Genomic DNA, 19,976 nt, shown 5'->3' on the forward strand with positions numbered 1-19,976 from the left:
ATAGCAGTTTCAGCCATGTAATGTGCAGAGACCACAAACATTAAACATTCACAAACAAAAAGACATATTATTAAATCATAGGTTCCAAATGAACTGGGAACGTTTGTAGGAGGCCCCTGTCCACCAGATCTTCAACTCACAACTCCGGCGGAGATTTTCAGGCATCCCTGCGGAGGTTGGGGACATTGAACCGGAGTGGGCAATGTTCAAAGCTTCCATTGCTGCAAGGGGCGGTAACCCTCGAACACCATGGTGGACACTGGTGGTCAGGGAAGCCGTCCGACTGAAGAAAGAGGCCTTCTGGGATTTGTTGTCCCGGAGGTCTCCAGAGGCAGTTGCAAGGTACCGACAGGCCCGAACGGCTGCGGCCTCTGCCGTGAGAGAGGCAAAGCAGTGGGTGTGGGAAAAGTTCAGAGAAGCCATGGAGAAGGACTTTCGGTCCACACCAAAGTGCTTCTGGAAAACCTTAGGAGGGGGAAACGGGGAACCATCAAAGCTGTATACATGATATACAAGATGGGACACTGTTGACCTCAAACAAGGAGGTTATTGAGTGGTGGAAGGAACACTTTGAAGAACTCCTAAATCCCAACAAGCCCTCTATGCTAGAGGCAGAGCCAGATGCTGATGGGGGATCAGATTCTATTTCCCTGGGGAAGGTCACTGAGGTAGTCAAACAACTCCGCAGTGGCAAAGCCCCGGGAATTGATGAGATCCGACCAGAAATGCTGAAAGCTTTGGATGTGGAGGGGGTGTCATGGATGACACGCCTCTTCAACATTCCATGGATTCAATAAATTCCACTGGCACAGTGCCTAAGGAGTGGCAGAATGGGTTGGTTGTTCCCCTCTTCAAAAAGGGGGATCAGAGAGTGTGTGCCAACTACAGGGGTATCACACTTCTCAGCCTCCCTGGTGAAGTTTACTCCAAGGTGCTGGAGAGGAGGGTTCGGCCGATTGTCGAACCTCGGATTGAAGAGGAACAATGCATGTTCCGTCCTGTCCGTGGAACAACGGACCAGATCTTTAACTCTCGCAAGGATCCTGGAGGGGACCTGGGAGTATGCCTATCCGTGGTTTGTGGATCTGGAGAAGGTGTATGACCGGGTCCCCCGGGAGAGACTGTGGGAGGTGCTGCGGGAGTACGGGGTGGGGGGGTCCCTTCTTAGGGCGATCCAATCCCTGTACGTCCAAAGTGAGAGCTGTGTCCTCGGCACAAACTCGAGTTCGTTCCATGTGGCGGTTGGTCTCCGCCAGGGCTGCGCTTTGACACCAATCCTGTTTGTGATATTCCTGGACAGGATATCGAGGTGTAGTCGGGGTGGGGAAGGTGTGTGGTTTGGTGGGCTAGGGATAGCATCGGTGCTTTTTGCAGATGATATAGTCTTCATGTCATCATCGGTCCGTGACCTTCAGCTCTCACTGGATCGCTTGGCAGTCGAGTGTGAAAAAATCTGAGGCCATGGTTCTCAGCAGGAAACCGATGGAGTGCGTACTCCGGGTAGGGAAGGAGGTATTGCCCCAAGTGAAGGAGTTCAAGTACCTCTGGGTCTTGTTCCCGAGTGAGGGGACAATGGAGTGGGAGGTTGGCCGGAAAATCGGGGCAGCGGGGGCGGTATATATACTCACTCTATCGCACCTTTGTCATGAAAAGAGAGCTGAGCCGGAAGGCAAAGCTCTCAATCTACCGGTCAATTTTCGTCCCTACCCTCACCTATGGTCATGAAGGCTGGGTCATGACCGAAACAACTAGGTCGCGAGTAAAGGCGGCAGAAATGGGCTTCCTCAGAAGGGTGGCGGGCTTCTCCCTTAGAGATAGGGTGAGGAGCTCAGCCATCCGTGAGGAGCTCTGAGTAGAGCCGCTGATCCTTTGCGTCGAAATGAGTCAGTTGAGGTAGTTTGGGCATCTGGTAAGGTTGCCCCCTGGGCGCCTCCCTAGGGAGGTGTTTCAGGCACGTCCAGCTGGGAGGAGGCCTCAGGGAAGACCCAGGAGTAGATGGAGAGATTACATCTCCACACTGGCCTGGGAATGTCTCTGGGTCCCCCAGTCAGAATTGGTTAATGTGGCTCGTGATAGGGAAGTTTGGAGTCCCCTGCTGGAGCTGCTGCCCCTGCGACCCGACATCGGATAAGCGGTTGAAGATGGATGGATGGATAGAGGTTCCAAATGCAAATTTGGTTTGCAATCAACCAACTATTTTTACAGCAGAAGCAGCTGTGGGTGTCTGACCAGATTAATGTAGTAATCCCCATCCAATAACTGGCTCTATAACTCTACACTCTCCTCTCCACCAATAGCTGGTGTGTGGTGAGTGTACTGGTGCACTATGGCTGCGTCACATCATCCAGGTGGATGCTGCACACTGGTGGTGGGTGAGGAGAGTCCCCTGTTCACTGTGTAAAGCGCTTTGAGTGTAGTGTCAGAAAAGCTCTATATAAATATAACATTCATTCATTCATTCAGATTCATGTAGAACAATAGCAAGGACGCTCATTTGTTCACATTTCACAATAATTGAACCGAGATTGGGCTACAACGGAAGACAGAGCAGCTGCATTGCCTAAAGTGTGACTGACAGAAGTAGTTCACACAAAAATTTAAATTCTCTCACCATATACTAACCCTCATGTCATTCCAGATATGTATGACTTCCTATCTTCTGCAGAACACAAATTAAGATTTTGAGAAGAATATTTCAGCTCTGTAGGTCCACACAATGCAAGTGAATAGTGGCCAGAACTTTGAAGCTCAGAAAATCACATGAAGGCAGCATAAAAGTAATCCATATATTTTCTAAGTGATGCAATCACTTTGAGTGAGAATCTGACCAAAATTTGAATCTTTTTTGACAATAAATCTCCACTTTCAGAAAGTGAAAGTGGATATTTTTAGTAAAAAAAGTACTTAAATATTGATCTGTTTCTGACCCACACCTTGTCGGAGATCGAGACATAGAGACCCATGAGCAGATGAATAGTTCAAAGGATTTATTAACAATAAATTATAACTTTAACTGTGCTGGCGAAGACTGGAGATCCTGGCACTGGCTGCAATTGAGGGAAGGAGTTTTGTGGATGAGTATGCGCCATAGCCGCACAATGGGCAGATCCGTGAAGAGTGTGTTTGTAGATGAGTGTGTGCGTTGTGTAGGTCATGAGCAGATTCGTAGGAATCCTCAGTAGAAACATAGTGAGGTGCAGAGAACAACATCCAGCAGATTGTAATTTTCAGGTTTGGGTGCACTATCCATTTAATTATCTTGGGAGGCCAAACAGTGTTTGAAATATACACCTTTGTAATTCAGTAGTAAACCTTTACAATGCCAACCTGTTGAATGTAGCATATGTGGCCTATCACTTGCACAGTCTATTCAAGCATCTGAAACCAACTGATTAAAAACGAGGTCAGAAATCATATGACCATATTATGTAATAAATCCAGTAATAAAGAAAAGATCACATTTTAATTTCGCATTTTTATTTTTTATTGAAATGTGAAGCAAATATGTTAAAGGAATATTCCGGGCTCAATACAAGTTAAGATTAATCAACAGCAATTTTGGCATAATGTTTATTGGCTCTAAAACTATTTAGAAAATATCAAGGTTGCAATGAGTCACTCATAATGAAAGTGAATGGAGACTATTTTTGAAGGGTTTAAAGGCGGAATTGTGAACCTTATCCCTAAAATCACTTAAATTAATTATTCTGTTAAAAACCTGTTCATTATTTGAGCTGCTGTTTTAGGGTTTAGAGCTTTACGTTGTCTTGGCACTGACTTGTAAAATTACTTTTCACAGAAGAGGTTAGTAAGCGATTGTATCACACTGAAAATCATGTTAACACACATATTGTTTATTTGTTGTGGCTATACTTTTGAAACAGTGATTATTTGAATGTTTACAGCCCCATTCACTTCCATTATAAGTGCCTCACTGTAGACCAGAGTTTATTTACTTATTTTTTTAGAAAATGAGGGAATATTTAAATTAATATTTGTGTTAATAAACAATATACCACATGCTGTCGACTGAGCTTAACTGAACCCGGAATATTCCTTGTGTTTACTGAAGCCAAATACACAATAGAATAGATCGTTCAATACATAATCAATCTAATCTGTATAAATATCATGTAAAATCACAAAATAAAGACGCGGAAGTATAATCTTGCACTGTGATGGGAGGGAGAGTGTAAAGTGACGGTGTGAGTGAGGTAAACATCCTCCCACTAACGCTTTTTCAAATTTGTGAGGGAAAGTGAGTCCGTGCGGAGCGCTTCCCACAATGCACCCGCCGCTCAGCGGGAAACCAAAATGGCGAGAGCCAGCGAACAAAATCATCCGTTTATCGTTGTGTAAAAAAATACTTTACGCTTTTGATTAATTTCTGTAAAGAAACAAAACCTCGGTTCACAGCGGTTTTGACGGAAACGGAGCTCCTGTTGCTCGTTCATGGTGTAGTTCTTTGTGTTTGTGAAATATTGTTACCCTGGAAAGTGGCCGAATGAGGTAAGAGATCCAGACTGGAATAAACATATCAGTATAATGTAACCAGGGGGTGTGCTGGGTATTTCAGCTATCGCTTACCAGCAGGGAAACATTACTGGACTGAAAGAGGCTCTTTTTTTTTTTTATTCCACTGTATCAAAACTGTCCTGGCGGGATTAATTAGCCATTGTTTTGAATGAGAAGTCTTGTTAGCTTTGTCCATCGATGCTGCTAACAAAAGAGGCTTTTTGTAATCGCTCTCATTCTGTATCAGCGCTTCACTGACCAGCCAATGCAGAGTGATGTATGTCTTAAAGAAGATCTCGAATAGATTTCACCAGTAAAATACCTCTAGATCCTGTACAAGTGCAGCCTAGTTCTAATCTTTCAGCATATATATAATTTTATTTTGTATAATTTATTTATTTTTGTGAAAATACACAATTGGAAATCCTTTGCATGGGATGTAGAGGCTGGTCAATAACTTTTTAGTCTGGTGCAACCAAAAGTGTGACTGAATCATGATTGTCATGCATTTGTGGCAGAGATTCGGCAAGTTCAGATAACCTGGCTTCCCATCAAAAATCACCCCCAAATCGCCAACACAAGTCACCGGTGCCCTTGTCACAATTTCCCCTGAAAGATGGGCTGACCGACACGGCCAAGCTCGCCGGCAAGTTTGAGGAGGGGCAGGACGTCCTGGCTCGATGGTCAGATGGCCTCTTTTACCTGGGCAATATTGCCAAGGTGTGTGTAAGCAGTATTTTACCTTATATCACCAAAAAGTTGTTCAATTTTAGCTTAAGTAACCTGAACCTCTTTTGATATGATTTCCACAGATAGATACACTTAAGCATCGCTGCTTTGTGATTTTTGAAGATCAGTCTAAATCCTGGGTTCTTTGGAAGGACATTCAGACAGGTAAATGCCAATAGCTTTGCATTCATTATGGATGTACAATGCTGATATGTCTCTTTATGAGTCTTTACAGAATCTCTCAGGTGCTTTTCAAGATGAGTGATGACCTATCATGAACTCAGAATTAGATTTACTGACTTGTGTTGCAGCTGTTGCTCTGTAACAGCATTATATACCAATTCCATTTATATTTCTTCTTGATTTTGAGAATTTTAATAGATGCTTCAGTTATTCTGTTATGTTGCAGCTGTTGTTTCTTTCTTTCATGCCGCCTAACTCGTGGTTTTGCAGTTGGCCGCCTTTTTGGTTTCTATTCCCTATCTCCTTTATTCAGCCTGAGTTATCTCTTAATTTGTCCCTGACAGTTGACAGACCGCAGAGTCTCCGGTCTTACACAAACCGTAAGTCCCACATCGATCCAGGAGACGAGAATAGGGAAGGTATCTGTGGAATCTGTCGATGTATCTCTTGGTAACAATTCAACAAAGGGGTCTATACTTTGGGTGGGTGGTATGATCGAAATCATATATCACGGCATATTTTAGCTTACATTATTATTTAGTAATGTTAAGCTTAAAAGATACTTTCACTTGCAACAAGGACACCTTAGGCATTTTAGCAGTCAGTTAATTTAGCTGCTTGTAGGACACGATTTCACAAACCTAATGATCAGTCTCTACTACCAACACCAAAACACTTCAAACTTTTATTCATTCATCCACCATTCTCATAATTTACCATGCAGTCTTAAAAGGGATAGTTCATAAAAAAATGAAAATTCTCAGATGTGACTTTCTTTCATCAGCCTTACAATGCAAGTGAATGCAAGACATTTGAAGCTCCAAAAATCCCATAAAGGCCACATTTAAGTAATCCATACGACTCCATGTCTTCAGAAGCGATATGATAGGTGTGGGTGAGAAACCATAAATCTCCACCATTACTTTCAAAATGTGAAAGAGGAGATTTACTAAAAACCCCTACAAATTTTTTTAACTGTTTCTCACTCACACCTATCATATCGCTTCTGAAGATATGGATTTAACCACACAAGTCATGTGGATTACTTTTATGTGGCCTTTATGTGATTTTTGGAACTTCAAATGTCTGATCACCATTCATTTGCATTATAAAAAGCAACAGAGCTGAGATAAACTTTGTTTGTGTTCTGCAGAAAAAAGAAAGTCATACACATTTGGGATGGCATGGGGGTGAGTAAATGATGAATTTAAGTTCTTTGCCAATATTACCCTGTTCAATGTGTGCCTGGTGAACAGAAGCATCAGTTTCTTTCAAGAACAAAGGTCCACTGTATAATTAACAGCATTAGTTGGGAAATAATTTCTTTCATATGTAAGCAAAAGGGATATTATAACTGAAATATACTGTACACTTATGAATTGATATCGAATCAAGAGCTTGTTAATGGGAATCGGCCCTAATATGGGTTATCAAACACTAAAACAAACATAATCATTGTCATATCAGTAATGGAAAAAATTAGAAACTGCAAATCCCCATGTGAATGTTTTTATTTCACCTCTAGAGGCCACAATAGAACCAAGCCATGCTAACTGTTGAATCCTTCGGCGCTGGCCACAGAGGAATAACAAATAAACCTATCCAAAAAGCAACCATTGGCAAGAATAATATGTAAAACGTACATCGGTCTACCTCTTAACCATCACACTGTCATATCGCCCAGCCTTAGTCTATATATATATATATATATATATATATATATATATATACACACACACACTAGTAATAGGTTTTATGACATGAGTAATGTGGTCATTGTTTTATCTTCAGACAATATTTGTTTCAAGTGGCACTTGCAGAGACACCATATTTCACTGAGGTGTGAACACCAAAAAATCACTGATGGTTGTGACCTATCTTTCCTCTTGTTACTTAATCTGGTTTTCATGCACTGGTAATAATTGCAAAATTTGTATTGATTAGGATGGGTAAAACTCTCTTTTAGTAAATTTTCTGTTTTTAGCACTTTCAGCACTTCCATCTGTTTAGAAACCGTTCTAGCAGCTCTTTTGTTTATTTGTTTGTCCCTCTGTTTCAGGGGACAGTGGAGGAGAGATGCTCTGCTCCATATGCCAGAATGAAAGCTCCGAGCCTCCCAATGAAATAGTCATTTGTGACAAATGTGGACAAGGTAGGCTGTCCTCACTATTTGAGTCATTTTAGGGATTGTGATTCAAAATCCATCACTGATGATAACTTTTCTGCAGGATACCATCAACTGTGCCATGCCCCCATAATAGACTCCGGTGTCATTGCCTCTGATGACAAATGGCTCTGCCGACAGTGCGTGTTTGCCACAACAACAAAGGTTTGTTGATGCCATATTCACTCCAACTGAAGTCATTTTTATTAATAAAATCCATAAACGCTGTAGGTGTCTAGCAGCCAGTTCATTTCACAATGTCCCTCTTGCAATTATGTGCAGTGTTTGCAACATGCAGACAGGATATGTTTGGACATGTCAAGAACACCTACACACCTAGTGTTTTTATAAATTGAACTGCCTGTAAGAGGCCTGTAAGTTTAGCATTTAATCTTATTCCTGACACCGTTGCAACAAACGTGGACCATAACATTTACTATATTTTCTCATGATGGCAATGGGGAGAGAAAACGGCATTATATACTAGCCAGTTTCTCTGATATGTCATCATACTTGCTTTTTAGTAAGTAGACAGCTTAAGTAAAACACATTACCTTGACTTGTGTGGTACATCTGCAATTACTGGCTTAAATTGTAAGGTAGGGGTGGGGGGGGAAATCATTTCAGCAATGCATCGTGATTCATACTCAAAAGATTCTGAATTGATTCTCAAAAGAATCAGAAATACGGCAGAGCAGTGGTGTGCCCAATGACAGATGTGGAAACAAAGACGCAAGTTAAGTGCATACACTAAAGTGAAGTGCACATACACGACTGTTTGCAGACCAGCTGTATCAAACACATGACCATTTGTGCACGAATGAAACTACGATCCCGTCATTCTTTCACAAATACATGCACATAGCACTAGGAGAGTTTATTCATGATAACAAGCCAACAAACAACATAAAGGACGAGCTTGCACCCATAATTGCACTGATTTGCACCCAATGGGGGAAAACACAGAAGAACATAATGACGAGGCAGCGGTTCGGGAGATGTTGATGTTTTAATTTAATTCTTATTTTTTCTTTTTTTTTTTAACCCCGTATGCCTTTCTCTACTCTTGCGCACTCTCGATTTCATTGGCTTTTACTTTGTCCAGACAAGTGAGTGACTGGCAATAGTGCGCACACCTGATGATAAAAGTTTGAAATCCATCGTAGCTTTTGCGACAGGGTCGTGTGACTTCTACTCACAGAGCAAACAGATGGAACAGTACATACAAGACGCTTGATATATTTCTGAAGCATCAACTGTGCTATTTAAACCACTTTACTATCATCTGTGCAGGTGAGGAGAGGCTGACAGCTGCACTCATAGAAGCAGATATATCTCTCATCCTGGACCAGCAACTTCCATTTGTGGTTATAAATGAAAATGAATAGGATGGCATAGATTAATTTTAAATAATAATTAAATACTATTAAATGATTTACAAAAAAATTATATAATCAGTTGAAGTAATGGTATTCAGTGTGTTTCAGTTTGTGCTTTTAAGAGATTGTTTTATAAGGTTCTAAAGAAAGAAACTGAAAAACTGAGATATTCTTTTAAACTATAGAACCATTTATTTAATCTTGTGGATGTTTTGTTCACAGATCATACTGAATGTAAAAGGCCAGTTTATGGAATGTGACACATTCTGATTTTTTAAAATAGCTGTTAAATATAAAGCTGAATGGGGGAAAATAGTGCAAAACATTTTTTTTCCCAAGAAACTGAAAAATAAAGAAATTAAAGGACAAGGCGCCTCGAGAATCTTTTATAATCTAATCGTTACACTTTGAATCGAATCGTGAGGCCAGTGAAGATACACGCCTCTACTGTAAGGTAGGTATCAATAGCATGAACCTTCTTGAGTGGGATGATTTAAATTCTGCCTAAAGTATTTTTTATTTTTTGCAAAATGGGGCTAGCTTACTCTGAATCATGAGAAACGTTTGCATTCCAATGTGATTGCATCAGCTTCAGATTTTGCTGGAAGTAACTGACTAATAGGTTAGACCATAGAATCTTGTTTCTCACAGTCTGAGAGTCCTTTAGGTGCTTTTTTTATGTGTCTTGCACTGAGGAGAGGCTTCCATCTGGCCACTCTGCCATAAAGCCCAGATCGGTGGAGTGTTGCAGTGATAGTTGTCCTTCTGCAAGTTTCTCCCATCTCCACATATGATTTCTGGAGCTTAACAAGAGTGACCACTGGGTTCTTGGTCAACTCTCTTACCAAGACCCTTCTCCTCAGATTGCTCAGTTTGGCCAGGCTGCCAGCTCTATATGAAGTGTAGATTTATGTGAAAATATAAATCGTTTAAAGCATTTTAGCATAAGGATGCAACATAACAAAACGTGAAAAGATAAAGTGGTTTGAATACTTCCTTAATGCACTGTATCATATATTATTGTTGATGTATCTCTAATATTATAGAGAGGCGGTGCACTGAAGAAGGGTCCAAATGCCAAAGCTCTGCAGGAAATGAAGCAGTCCCTGCCCTATGCCCTGGAAGATCTGGTGTGGGACCAGGGCCACAAGACAAACATTCAGCAATGCTACTGCTACTGTGGGGGGCCTGGAGAGTGAGTTGAATGCGCTAAAACGATATCGCAAAGAGTTGTGTTATGCATTATAATTTAGTGCTGAGTATGTTGTCTTTTATAACACTTTGAAGAATGCAAGAATGGAATGGCTTAATCAAATTTTCCATAGTATGATTTTCTTCATTGTTGAGCTGTTGAGGTGTATTTGATTGTTTAAGATAAACTGTATCCAGTGCTGTATCATAAATTGCAGAGTATTGTGGGAAGAGAATAATGCCCACAGGCTAAATCTAAAGACTGCATTTTTCCTCTACAGTTGGTTTCTAAAGATGCTGCAGTGTAGTAAGTGTAAGCAGTGGTTTCATGAAGCCTGCATCCAGTGTTTTCAGAAGCCAATGCTGTATGGAGACAGGTGGAGAATAGCTCTCAAATTATTTAAATAAAACCATACAAAAATAAGTACAAAGTCTTGATGTGTAATGATTTTACGTCTTTTCTTCTCAGGTTCTATCAGTTTATTTGTTCAGTTTGTAATAGTGGACCAGAGTACCTCAAACGCCTGCCTTTGAGATGGTGAGTTAAAACTAGATTTTCTGAAAAATAAAATGTGAGGGCTTGTCGGTGCAAAACTCGCCACCATGGTGCTAGGGTGTTGCTATGCATTTGCCAGGTTGTTCTAGGTGATAGCTAGGGTATTGTTAAATGGTTGCTAGGGTGCTCTGAGTGGTTGGTTTCTTGCTAAAGTAAATTTTTGTCCTTAGATATTAGGGCTGGGTATTGATACAGATTTCTCGATTCAATTCTGATTCACAAGCTTGCGGTTTGATTCACTATCGATTCATAGGGGTATAATGTCCCTTTTGCTTACATATGAAAGGAATTCACTCCCAGCTTATGATGTTAATTATAAAGGGGACCTTCTAACTAGGTACATTACAAAAATATTAACTTATCATATTATATGTTATTAGCTTTTCAACATTTTGGTCACATTTTGGCTTTTTAAAAATGAACATCCATGTATTCAATACATAAGATACAATACAAAATATATTATATTTCATATATAGTTGTTTTGTTACATGTTTATTGTTTAATTGCATAACGTGTTCTGTTTACAAGTATTTACATTAGTTTGTTGAACACGTGCCAAAACCGGTACTGTCTCTATAAGAAAACTGGCATTTCTGTATAGAGTGTCTTTAATGAGAGCATGTTAACGAGAGACTAAATTAAATATTTAATACTTAAATAGTAATTTTTGTTGTTGTTTTTGAACACCTGACAGTAGAGAACCGATAGGGTATTAACAGAGACTTTATTTAACAACAGTCGGTTGCGTGGCTCTCGTCTTTGGACATGCATTATGCGGAACAACTTTTACTCTCAACACACACTGAAAGGATCTCGCTGCTGAATACTCTGCCATTATACTACACAATTACTCGTGAGTGAAATCTGAACCTTTACCTGCCATTTGCCAAATATATAAATTTTAATCACATAGTGCAAAATTTGGTTGCAGATGCAAGTGATTTCATCTCATTGTTGTAGAGGGCTGTGCATAGAGTAAAAGTTTGATTTTGGGATTTAAGAAACAATATCGAGATTGTTCAAATGAAGATCGTGATGCATCGGAAAATTTATATTTTTACCCAACCCCGATTAGATATGCCTTGAATCCTTCTTTTCATGCAAGTATGTTGGAGTTTTTTTACACCTGTTTTATCATCTGTCAGGTGAAAATCACAAGTTTGATCACTTAGAATAGTAATGGCACACCTTTTTAACAAGTCATATGATCCAAGGTATTATTAACATAGCACAAAAGGTGTTGGATGAGTTACGCAATAGTTAATTTTTTGGTGTGAGCAATAATTCTAATGATTTTTGCCTCAAGCATCACTAAATTTGCTCCTGAAGTCTTGTATTCAATAGTTTTATAGAGAAGTTGTGTTTCCCATCATGTATGTTGTCTGTTTATTCACAGGGTAGATATTGCACACCTGAGCCTTTATAACCTGAGTGTAATTCATAAAAAGAAATACTTTGACTCAGAGCTGGAACTGATGGCTTACATCAGTGATAACTGGGACAGGCTACAGCTTGGCGAGGTATTAATATATCCTGTGGATTTCTTGATTGCTAATGAATTAATAAATCAACTGGTGTTAATGACACTCTGTGACATTTATCGCTTTGTACTCACAGCTTGCAGACACCCCAAGAGCAGACCGATATGAATGCATTCTGGAAGCACTGAACAGCAACCTCAACATGTGTGTTTTGCTTTATATATCCATCATAGACATTTTACATTGATGCAGCAGAGCTTCAGTAAACTGGTTTTGATAAATTTCTCTGTCCTTTTGGACTAATGGCTTCCAGGTTCATGTCAGGGAAGGAGATAAAGAAAAAGAAGCACCTATTTGGATTACGGATTCGTTTCCCACCAGCCCCCCAGAGCTCAGATATCCAGTTAGACCAAGAGCAGGAAAAAGCATCCCACGAGATCAAGATCAAAGGCCGGAAGGCCACCAAACCCCCTCAATTAACCAGGTTATTCATCACTCATATTCTTCTCAAAAGCCCTACAGTGAGCAGCAGAAAGTGCATTTTATTCAATGTTGCAAAATACTAAATTAAGCATTTTTTTTATTTCCTATATCGTAATTGTTTTAGCACTGTCACTAATGGATCAGTGAAGAAAGAAAAGAGGAAACATCGCACACACTCCTTAGAGACATTAGCCAAACTGAGAAGATCAAGTGAAATTTTGGCACAGGTAAAGAAGTGGATGCAGTGGTTGTTTTTTCATTAGTCCAAAAAGCTTTTCAGCTTAATTCATTTGGAAATTTATAAGAAAATGTTTGTTTCTAAACTTTATTAAATCTAGAATGATGTGAAGTTTCCAACTCTAAACAATAACTCACTGGACCTGATGGCCTCAAAAAGGTTAGACACAAAAATCCATTTTATGGTATTTGAAATGACAAAATTATAAACTGATAAAAAAAAATCATAATTAAGATTTTGTGTGTGTGTGTGTGTGTGTGTAGTGCCAAAAGGGAAAAATCGTTGCCTTCATCAAGTACCTCAGATATTGAATCTGTTGGTGGCACCAGCACCAGTGAAACTACCTCAACCACCATCTCAAGACAGTCCAGGTACCATTTCATCATCAAAATGATGGATCACTGTGGATTAAATTCTTGTTCTTCTGTCATATATAAGAAATAGTTCTGTCAGTCAATAAAACATTTTATTGCGATTAATCACATACCATAATTTCCGGACTATTGAGCGCACCTGAATATAAGCCGCACCCACTGATTTTTAAATAAAATATTATTTTGAACATAAATAAGCCGCACCTGTCTATAAGCCGCAGGTGCCTACCGGTACATTGAAACAAATGAACTTTACTCAGGCTTGTAACAAAAATAAATAGGCTTTAACGAAACACGGTGTGGCAGCGGGGGCGTGGTCAAGCGCCCGTCCGGGAGAGAAAAGCGGTAAGGGCGCTTACACCTGAGCTAAATTATGTCTAACGCCGGTGTCTAATTTCAGTAAGCATGGGGAGAGCGGCATAAAAAGGCAGCAGCCACAGAGCTGAGAAAGTGACACACGTCAGTCTAGTGTTGGCGCATAGAAGAATTGAGAAACTTTATAAAATTGATTGTAAACATTGCTGTGGCCATTAAAAGCCTTACCTGGAACGTCAAGTGCCCTACTGAAAACTGTCACACTGGTGCCCGTGTGACAGTTTTCCCAAGAAGGACACGTGAAGCAGGGCACTTGAAATTAGACACCGGTGTTAGACATAATTTAAGCGCAGGTGTAAGCGCCCTTACAGCTTTTCTCTCCCGGATGGGCGCTTGACCACGCCCCCGCTGCCACACACGGCTTGTAATAAAACATTAGCAGTAAACAGTAGCCTACCAAGTCATTGGTCACTATCTTCCTCGTCCTGTGCACTGAAACCACTGAAGTCATCTCCTTCGGTGTCGGAGTTGAATAACCTCAGATTTAGTTGTCTTTTTGCACTGAGTCAATTCCTCACGCTGCTGTTTCCAACGTCTTATCATCGACTCATTAAGACCAAGCTCCCGTGCAACAGCCAGATCAATCGCCTTCAACTTGAAAGCAGCATCATATGCGTTTCTCCATGTCTTTGCCATGGTGAGGGTGACAAAATTACTACCGTAATCAGAGTGATGGGAAGTTTGAGCGCGCTCGATTTAATCTAAACAGTAAACAAAATAAGTTGTTTTGACCTTAACCCGTTCGGCAATTTCATTGGTCTAATGAAAGCTTCACGCCGCCAAAAAACTGAGCACATCACAGAATGTTTTTTTTTTTTTTTGTTTTTTTTTATAAAATTTGAAAGCGGGAAAAATACATATATTAGCCGCGTCATTGTGTAAGCCGCGAGGTTCAAAGCGTGGGAAAAAAGTTGCGGCTTATAGTCCGGAAATTACGGTAATTTTTTGTAATTTGTAATTTTACACTATATACAGTGCATTCAGAAAGTATTAAGACCCTTTAATTTTTTTCAGATTTTGTTATGTTGCAGCCTTATGCTAAAATGCTTTAAATATTTTTTTTCACATCAATCTTTACTCCATACACCATAATGATGAGACAAAAAAGAATATTTGCAAATTAATAAAAAAACGAACAAAAAACTGATATCACTTTAATACAATTAATCAGACCCTTTGCTATGACACTTGAAATTTAGCACGGGTGCGTCCCTTTTCTCTGGATCCTCTTTGTGATGTTTCTACACTTTGATTGGATTCCACCTGTGGCAAATTCAATAGATTGGAAATTATTTGGAAAGGCACACACCTGTTTATAAAATGTCTCACAGCTGAAAATGCATATCAGAACAAAAACCAAGCCATGAAGTCAAAGGAACTGACAGCATAGCTAAGAGACAGGATTGTGTAGATTAACAGATTCAGGGAAGGCTTCAAATAATGTCAGCTGCATTAAAGTTTCCCAAGAGCACAGTTGCCTCCACAATTCTTAAATGGGAGAAGTTTGGATCAACCAGAACTCTTCTTAGAACTTGCCACCCTGCCAAACTGAGCATTCGGGGGGAGAACGGCCTTGGTAAGAGGGGTGACCAAGAACCCAATGGTCACACTGATTGAGCTCTAGAGATCATGTGTGGAGATGGGAGAAACTTGCAGAAGCACAACTATCACTGCAACACTCCACCCATCTGGGCTTTATGGCACAGTGGCCAGATGGAAGCCTCTCCTCAGTGCAAGACATGTAGAAAAAACACCTAAAGGACTCTCAGACTGAGAAACAAGATTCTTTGGTCTGATGAAACGAAGATGAAACTGTTTGGCCTCAATTACATGTGCCATGTCTGTAGGAAACCAGGCACCACTCATCACCTGCAAAATACTCTCCCTACGGTGAAGTATGGTGGTGGTAGCATAATCATGCTGTGGGTGGTATTTTTCAGTGGCAGGACTGGGGGATTGGTCAGGGTTGAAGGAAAGCTGAACACAGCAAAATACAGAGATATCCTTAATGAAAACCTGGTCAAGAGCACTCAGGACTTCAGACTGGGCTGAAGGTTCACCTTCCAACAGGATAGTCAAGCACACAAACAAGACAATGCAAGAGTGGCTTAAGGACAACTCTGTGAATGTTCTTGAGTGGCCCAGCCAGAGCCAGGACTTGATCCCTATCTAACGTATCTGAAAAGACCTGAAAATGGCTATCCACAGACGGACGCATCCAACTTTATAGAGCTGGACGTAATCTGCAGAGAAGAATGTCAAAAAATCTGTAAAGTTTGTCGCATCATACCCAAAAAGACTTGAGGTTGTAATTGCTGCCAAAGGTGCAACAAATAATTACTGAGTTAAGAGTCTGAATACTTTTTTTTTAATTTTTATAAATTTGCAAAGTTTTTTGCTTTGTCAATAGGGTGTATGGAGTGTAGATTGATGTGAAAAAAAATTATAATTTAAAGGATTTTATCATGAGGCTGCAACATAACAATGTAAAAAAAATAAAGGGGTCTGAATAATTTCTGAATGCACTGTATACTTTTCCTGTCAAAATGCATTTATTTCCATTTTAGGAAATTAGGAAACATGTAATAATGCATTATTAACATTTTCCAAACAAAGCCTTCCACAGTATAAAGATAGAAATGCACTAAAATATCACCAATTGAAGTAAAATTGAACGTTTCCCAAAGTCTAAGTGAGATTTTGACTAACTGAAAGATCTAGTTTCCCCATATGTTGCATATTCATTGCAATGGGCATTACATTTTTTTAAACTCTCATCCTCCACAATATTAATCTGCCGGTAGACTGGGTATCTGCTTTGTTACAGCAATCGTGAAGGGTCATGATTTGCGTCAGCATCAAGCGGCACTTTGATCTCCACATGAAAAGCGCTTTCAGACACAAACGTCTCATTCTGCATTTTGGTGATAGTTAAGGCCTGACTTGCTTCTGTGGTAATTAAAATGCAGCTTACTTGGGCTAAAAAATACTTTATTTCTAGCACTAATACCATCTGGGCTTGCGCGTATTAAGGAGAGGTTTTAGGGCAATGCTACTGGGCTATTGGCCCGATGGTGGTAATACAGATCGAATTAATTATTTATTATATTTTTTATTTTTTTCTTGTGGCCTGAGGGTATTGTCCCCTCCTGACCAGTTGATAGCCCTGGCTCGCAGTTATCTGCCTTTCCTACCCACCTTAGTTATCTGTCTCTGCAAAAACACAATAGAACGAACTTTATTCTGAAGGCGTACAATAGGTTTTTGGTGAGAGAGAACTTAAAATTTTTCACATTTTTCACTGAAAATATTGACATCTGTTGCATGTTCAATTGTGCTGAGAAGCTTGTTTACAGTGGCTCACATGTTAATGATAATTTTTTATATGAGCAGAATTCAGTGATTTTAGCATGATATTTGCCAAATGTATCTTTCATTTTCTGCAATCTAGCTTGGGCAGTCAAAGTGGTCCACGCACTGGATGCCTCTGGCCCACCATCACGCAGCCTCCACTGAAGAGGCGTCGGGGACGTCCGCGACAAGCACAGCAGCCGCCAAATCCTGAGATTCCTCTGCCCTGCAACCTAGAACCACAACCCAGCAACAATGTCCCTGAGCCCAGTCCCCTTCCCTCCTGCCTCTACAGCAGCATGGATATCATGCAGGGACTGAACCCTGACACCCAGCTCAGCCAACTGAAGACCTCTATCAGCACTTACTTCGGTGCTGCAGGTCGATTGGCCTGCGGTGAGAAATACCGTGTGCTGGCCCGCCGCGTCACTCATGATGGCAAAGTACAGTACTTGGTGGAATGGGAGGGGGTAACAGCCTCCTGAACTGGTTAAGGGATTGGTCACACCTGGTGAATGTCTAGTTTGCCACCAGTAATGTGGAGTAATGTAGTTTTGTGACAGTAAAAATGTTATGCATATGGAAGTGAGAGCAGTGAATGTGACAATGTACATGATTGACTGAGCTGTTTGAGATGGGACTTCAAAGTGTTCTGTGTATGCGACTGTCTCTGTGAAAATTCAAATGGACTAACTTCACATGGACTGGATTGACAAATTAGAGGTGGTCAGAATTTCAGTTTGAAGACCTAATCAATTCTGCTATGTCAAAATAACTCAAGTCCTTTCTTTTTGCCTCCTAATGTACAGGTGCCTTAAAAGGGTTGTGAAACATACTATGTATGCTGCTTGTTTTCCTTATTCAGTCAAAACCTTTCTTAGCTCAAATTGCCAAGGAGAGAGAGAGCTATTGTGGATGGGGCACTTTTATTTACATTTCATTTGATTGCACATATGCTCTCATCCTATTTTCCATTTAAATGACCTAGCGGATTAATTTTGTGACAAAATGAAACCATTTGACATTAAAGAGATAATTAACCCAAAAATGAAAATTCTCTCATTATTTCCTCCCCCTTATGCTGTCCCAGATGTGTATAACTTTGTTCCGCTGAACACAAATGAAGATTTTTTTGGTAGAATATCTCAGCTCTAGATCCTTTCAGTGCAAGTGAATGGTGTCCAGAACTTTGAAGCTCCAAAAAGCAAATAAAGGTAGCATAAAAACAATCTATATGATTTCAGTTGTTTAATCAATGTCATCAGAAGAAATTTAATAGGTGTGGGTGAGAAAAAACTCAATATTTAAGGCCTTTTTAATTGTAAATATCCAGTTTCACATTCTGAAGGATTTCTAGTAAAAAAAGGATGAGATATTGATCTGTTTCTCACCCAAAGTGAGTGCATCACAGAAGACATATATTAAACAACTAGTGTCTTACGGATTACTTTTATGCTTCCTTTATGTTCATTTTTGAGCTTCAAATTCCTGGTCACTATTCACTTGCATTGTATAGACTAAAAGAGCTGAGATATTCTTCTAAAAATCTTTGTTTAGCAGAAGAAAGAAAGTCATCCACATCTGGGATGGCATGAGACTAAATAATGAGAGAATAATTTTTTTTTTATATACTATTCATTTAAAAATCACAAAACAAAATTAAAATGTATCAACTGCATTAATAGATCTTAGCCATTTGTGAAACAATACACATTCACAATTGGCTAATTTAAGATTTTGTTAACAATTTTGTCTCCTGTGAGTTTCATTTTTCTACATGACTGAGAGTGGCAGCATTAAGACGTCTCCTTATATCTCTTATAAATCTTTTCAGCTGTTGATAGCTGCCACGTGAATTTAAGTTCTAAAGATTTTAGGCAAGAGCCCTTTTTTTTAATAATCTGTAAATCTATTTTAAATATAATTTTTTATTTTTGAGAGGGTAGTCTTTGTTTACTATTTTTTTATACTATGCAATTAATTCAATGGATCTGTGCATTTTTCTTCAGCTTCACCTTACAATCAGAAAACAGCAGCAATATTTTTGTTACAATTGACTCAGGCTTTTTTTTTATTATTGTGGTTCTATTTATTGCTTTCAAACAGCAGTGTACGTTAACAAATTGTCCATTCACGAAAGAACTCAGGATAGTTTTTGCAACTTCACTGTAAGATTTTATATTGATCTGATATTCAAATGTTCTGCAAGAAATTAAATGAGATTATCAGTTCTCAGTTTTGTATTTTATATACCATTCTATGGTCCTAATTTTAGTTTTATTTAAATTTTCAAGTTCAACTGAGGTGGGAAACTCTTTTTGTTTATTTTTAGTTTTTTACCTGAGAATGCCCTGTACTCCAGAACATTTTCTAACCACTTGCAGAGGTTGGAAGTAGTATTGGTATTAGGCAAGTGTTAGAATTCAACAGTAATACCTCCTAATTTTGATAACAATGAACAAATATTAAGCTCTTGTTATGTTGTGTATGAATCTTTTTTTTTTTTCTTTCAGTTGGCGTACCAGTGTTAGTAAAGCTTGCTTTGTATTGTACTGGCTTTGAGCAGGCTCCTTTAGCCAAAGAATAAAGATCTTAAAACTTGGTGTACCTGTCCATGTGTGAAAGGCCTTCAGAGATATTTTGCATCAAGTCTAGTGGTGTGTAGGTTCACCACTACTGTGCCCTTCAGGAAGGCACTTGGGGATTGTCTCCTGTAAAATGTGTACTGTAAGTTATTTTGAATAAAAGGGGTCTGCTAAATGACCACTTGTAGTGAAAGTTAGTTTAAAAAAATAAAATTATGTTTGAGCTCAAATTATTGGTATTGTGCTTGCTAAAATTAATTGCTAGAAAGTGGGAAAAGGATGCCAACAGCTCAAAGATGTCAACAGAGATTTTTGTTTTCCCTCTCAAATTAGTTTTTATTTATTTTAGTTTGATGTGGTTAAAGGAAT

General features: G+C 39.5%; 1 protein-coding gene across 1 annotated transcript; it reads left to right on the plus strand.

The window, feature by feature from the left end:
* Positions 1-4,298: 4,298 nt before the first annotated feature.
* Positions 4,299-19,624, plus strand: mtf2 (metal response element binding transcription factor 2). The gene is made up of 15 exons (XM_052134780.1): positions 4,299-4,509; positions 5,034-5,235; positions 5,328-5,409; positions 7,487-7,579; positions 7,656-7,756; positions 10,017-10,165; positions 10,443-10,538; positions 10,631-10,699; positions 12,117-12,240; positions 12,338-12,405; positions 12,515-12,685; positions 12,809-12,911; positions 13,023-13,081; positions 13,186-13,293; positions 17,123-19,624. The coding sequence occupies exons 1-15, from the start codon at positions 4,505-4,507 to the stop codon at positions 17,505-17,507; spliced, it is 1,815 nt and encodes a 604-aa protein (XP_051990740.1). The 5' UTR covers positions 4,299-4,504; the 3' UTR covers positions 17,508-19,624.
* The last annotated feature ends 352 nt before the right edge of the window (positions 19,625-19,976 follow it).

Source organism: Xyrauchen texanus, chromosome 9, assembly GCF_025860055.1.
Source record: "Xyrauchen texanus isolate HMW12.3.18 chromosome 9, RBS_HiC_50CHRs, whole genome shotgun sequence".
Lineage (NCBI taxonomy): Eukaryota > Metazoa > Chordata > Actinopteri > Cypriniformes > Catostomidae > Xyrauchen > Xyrauchen texanus.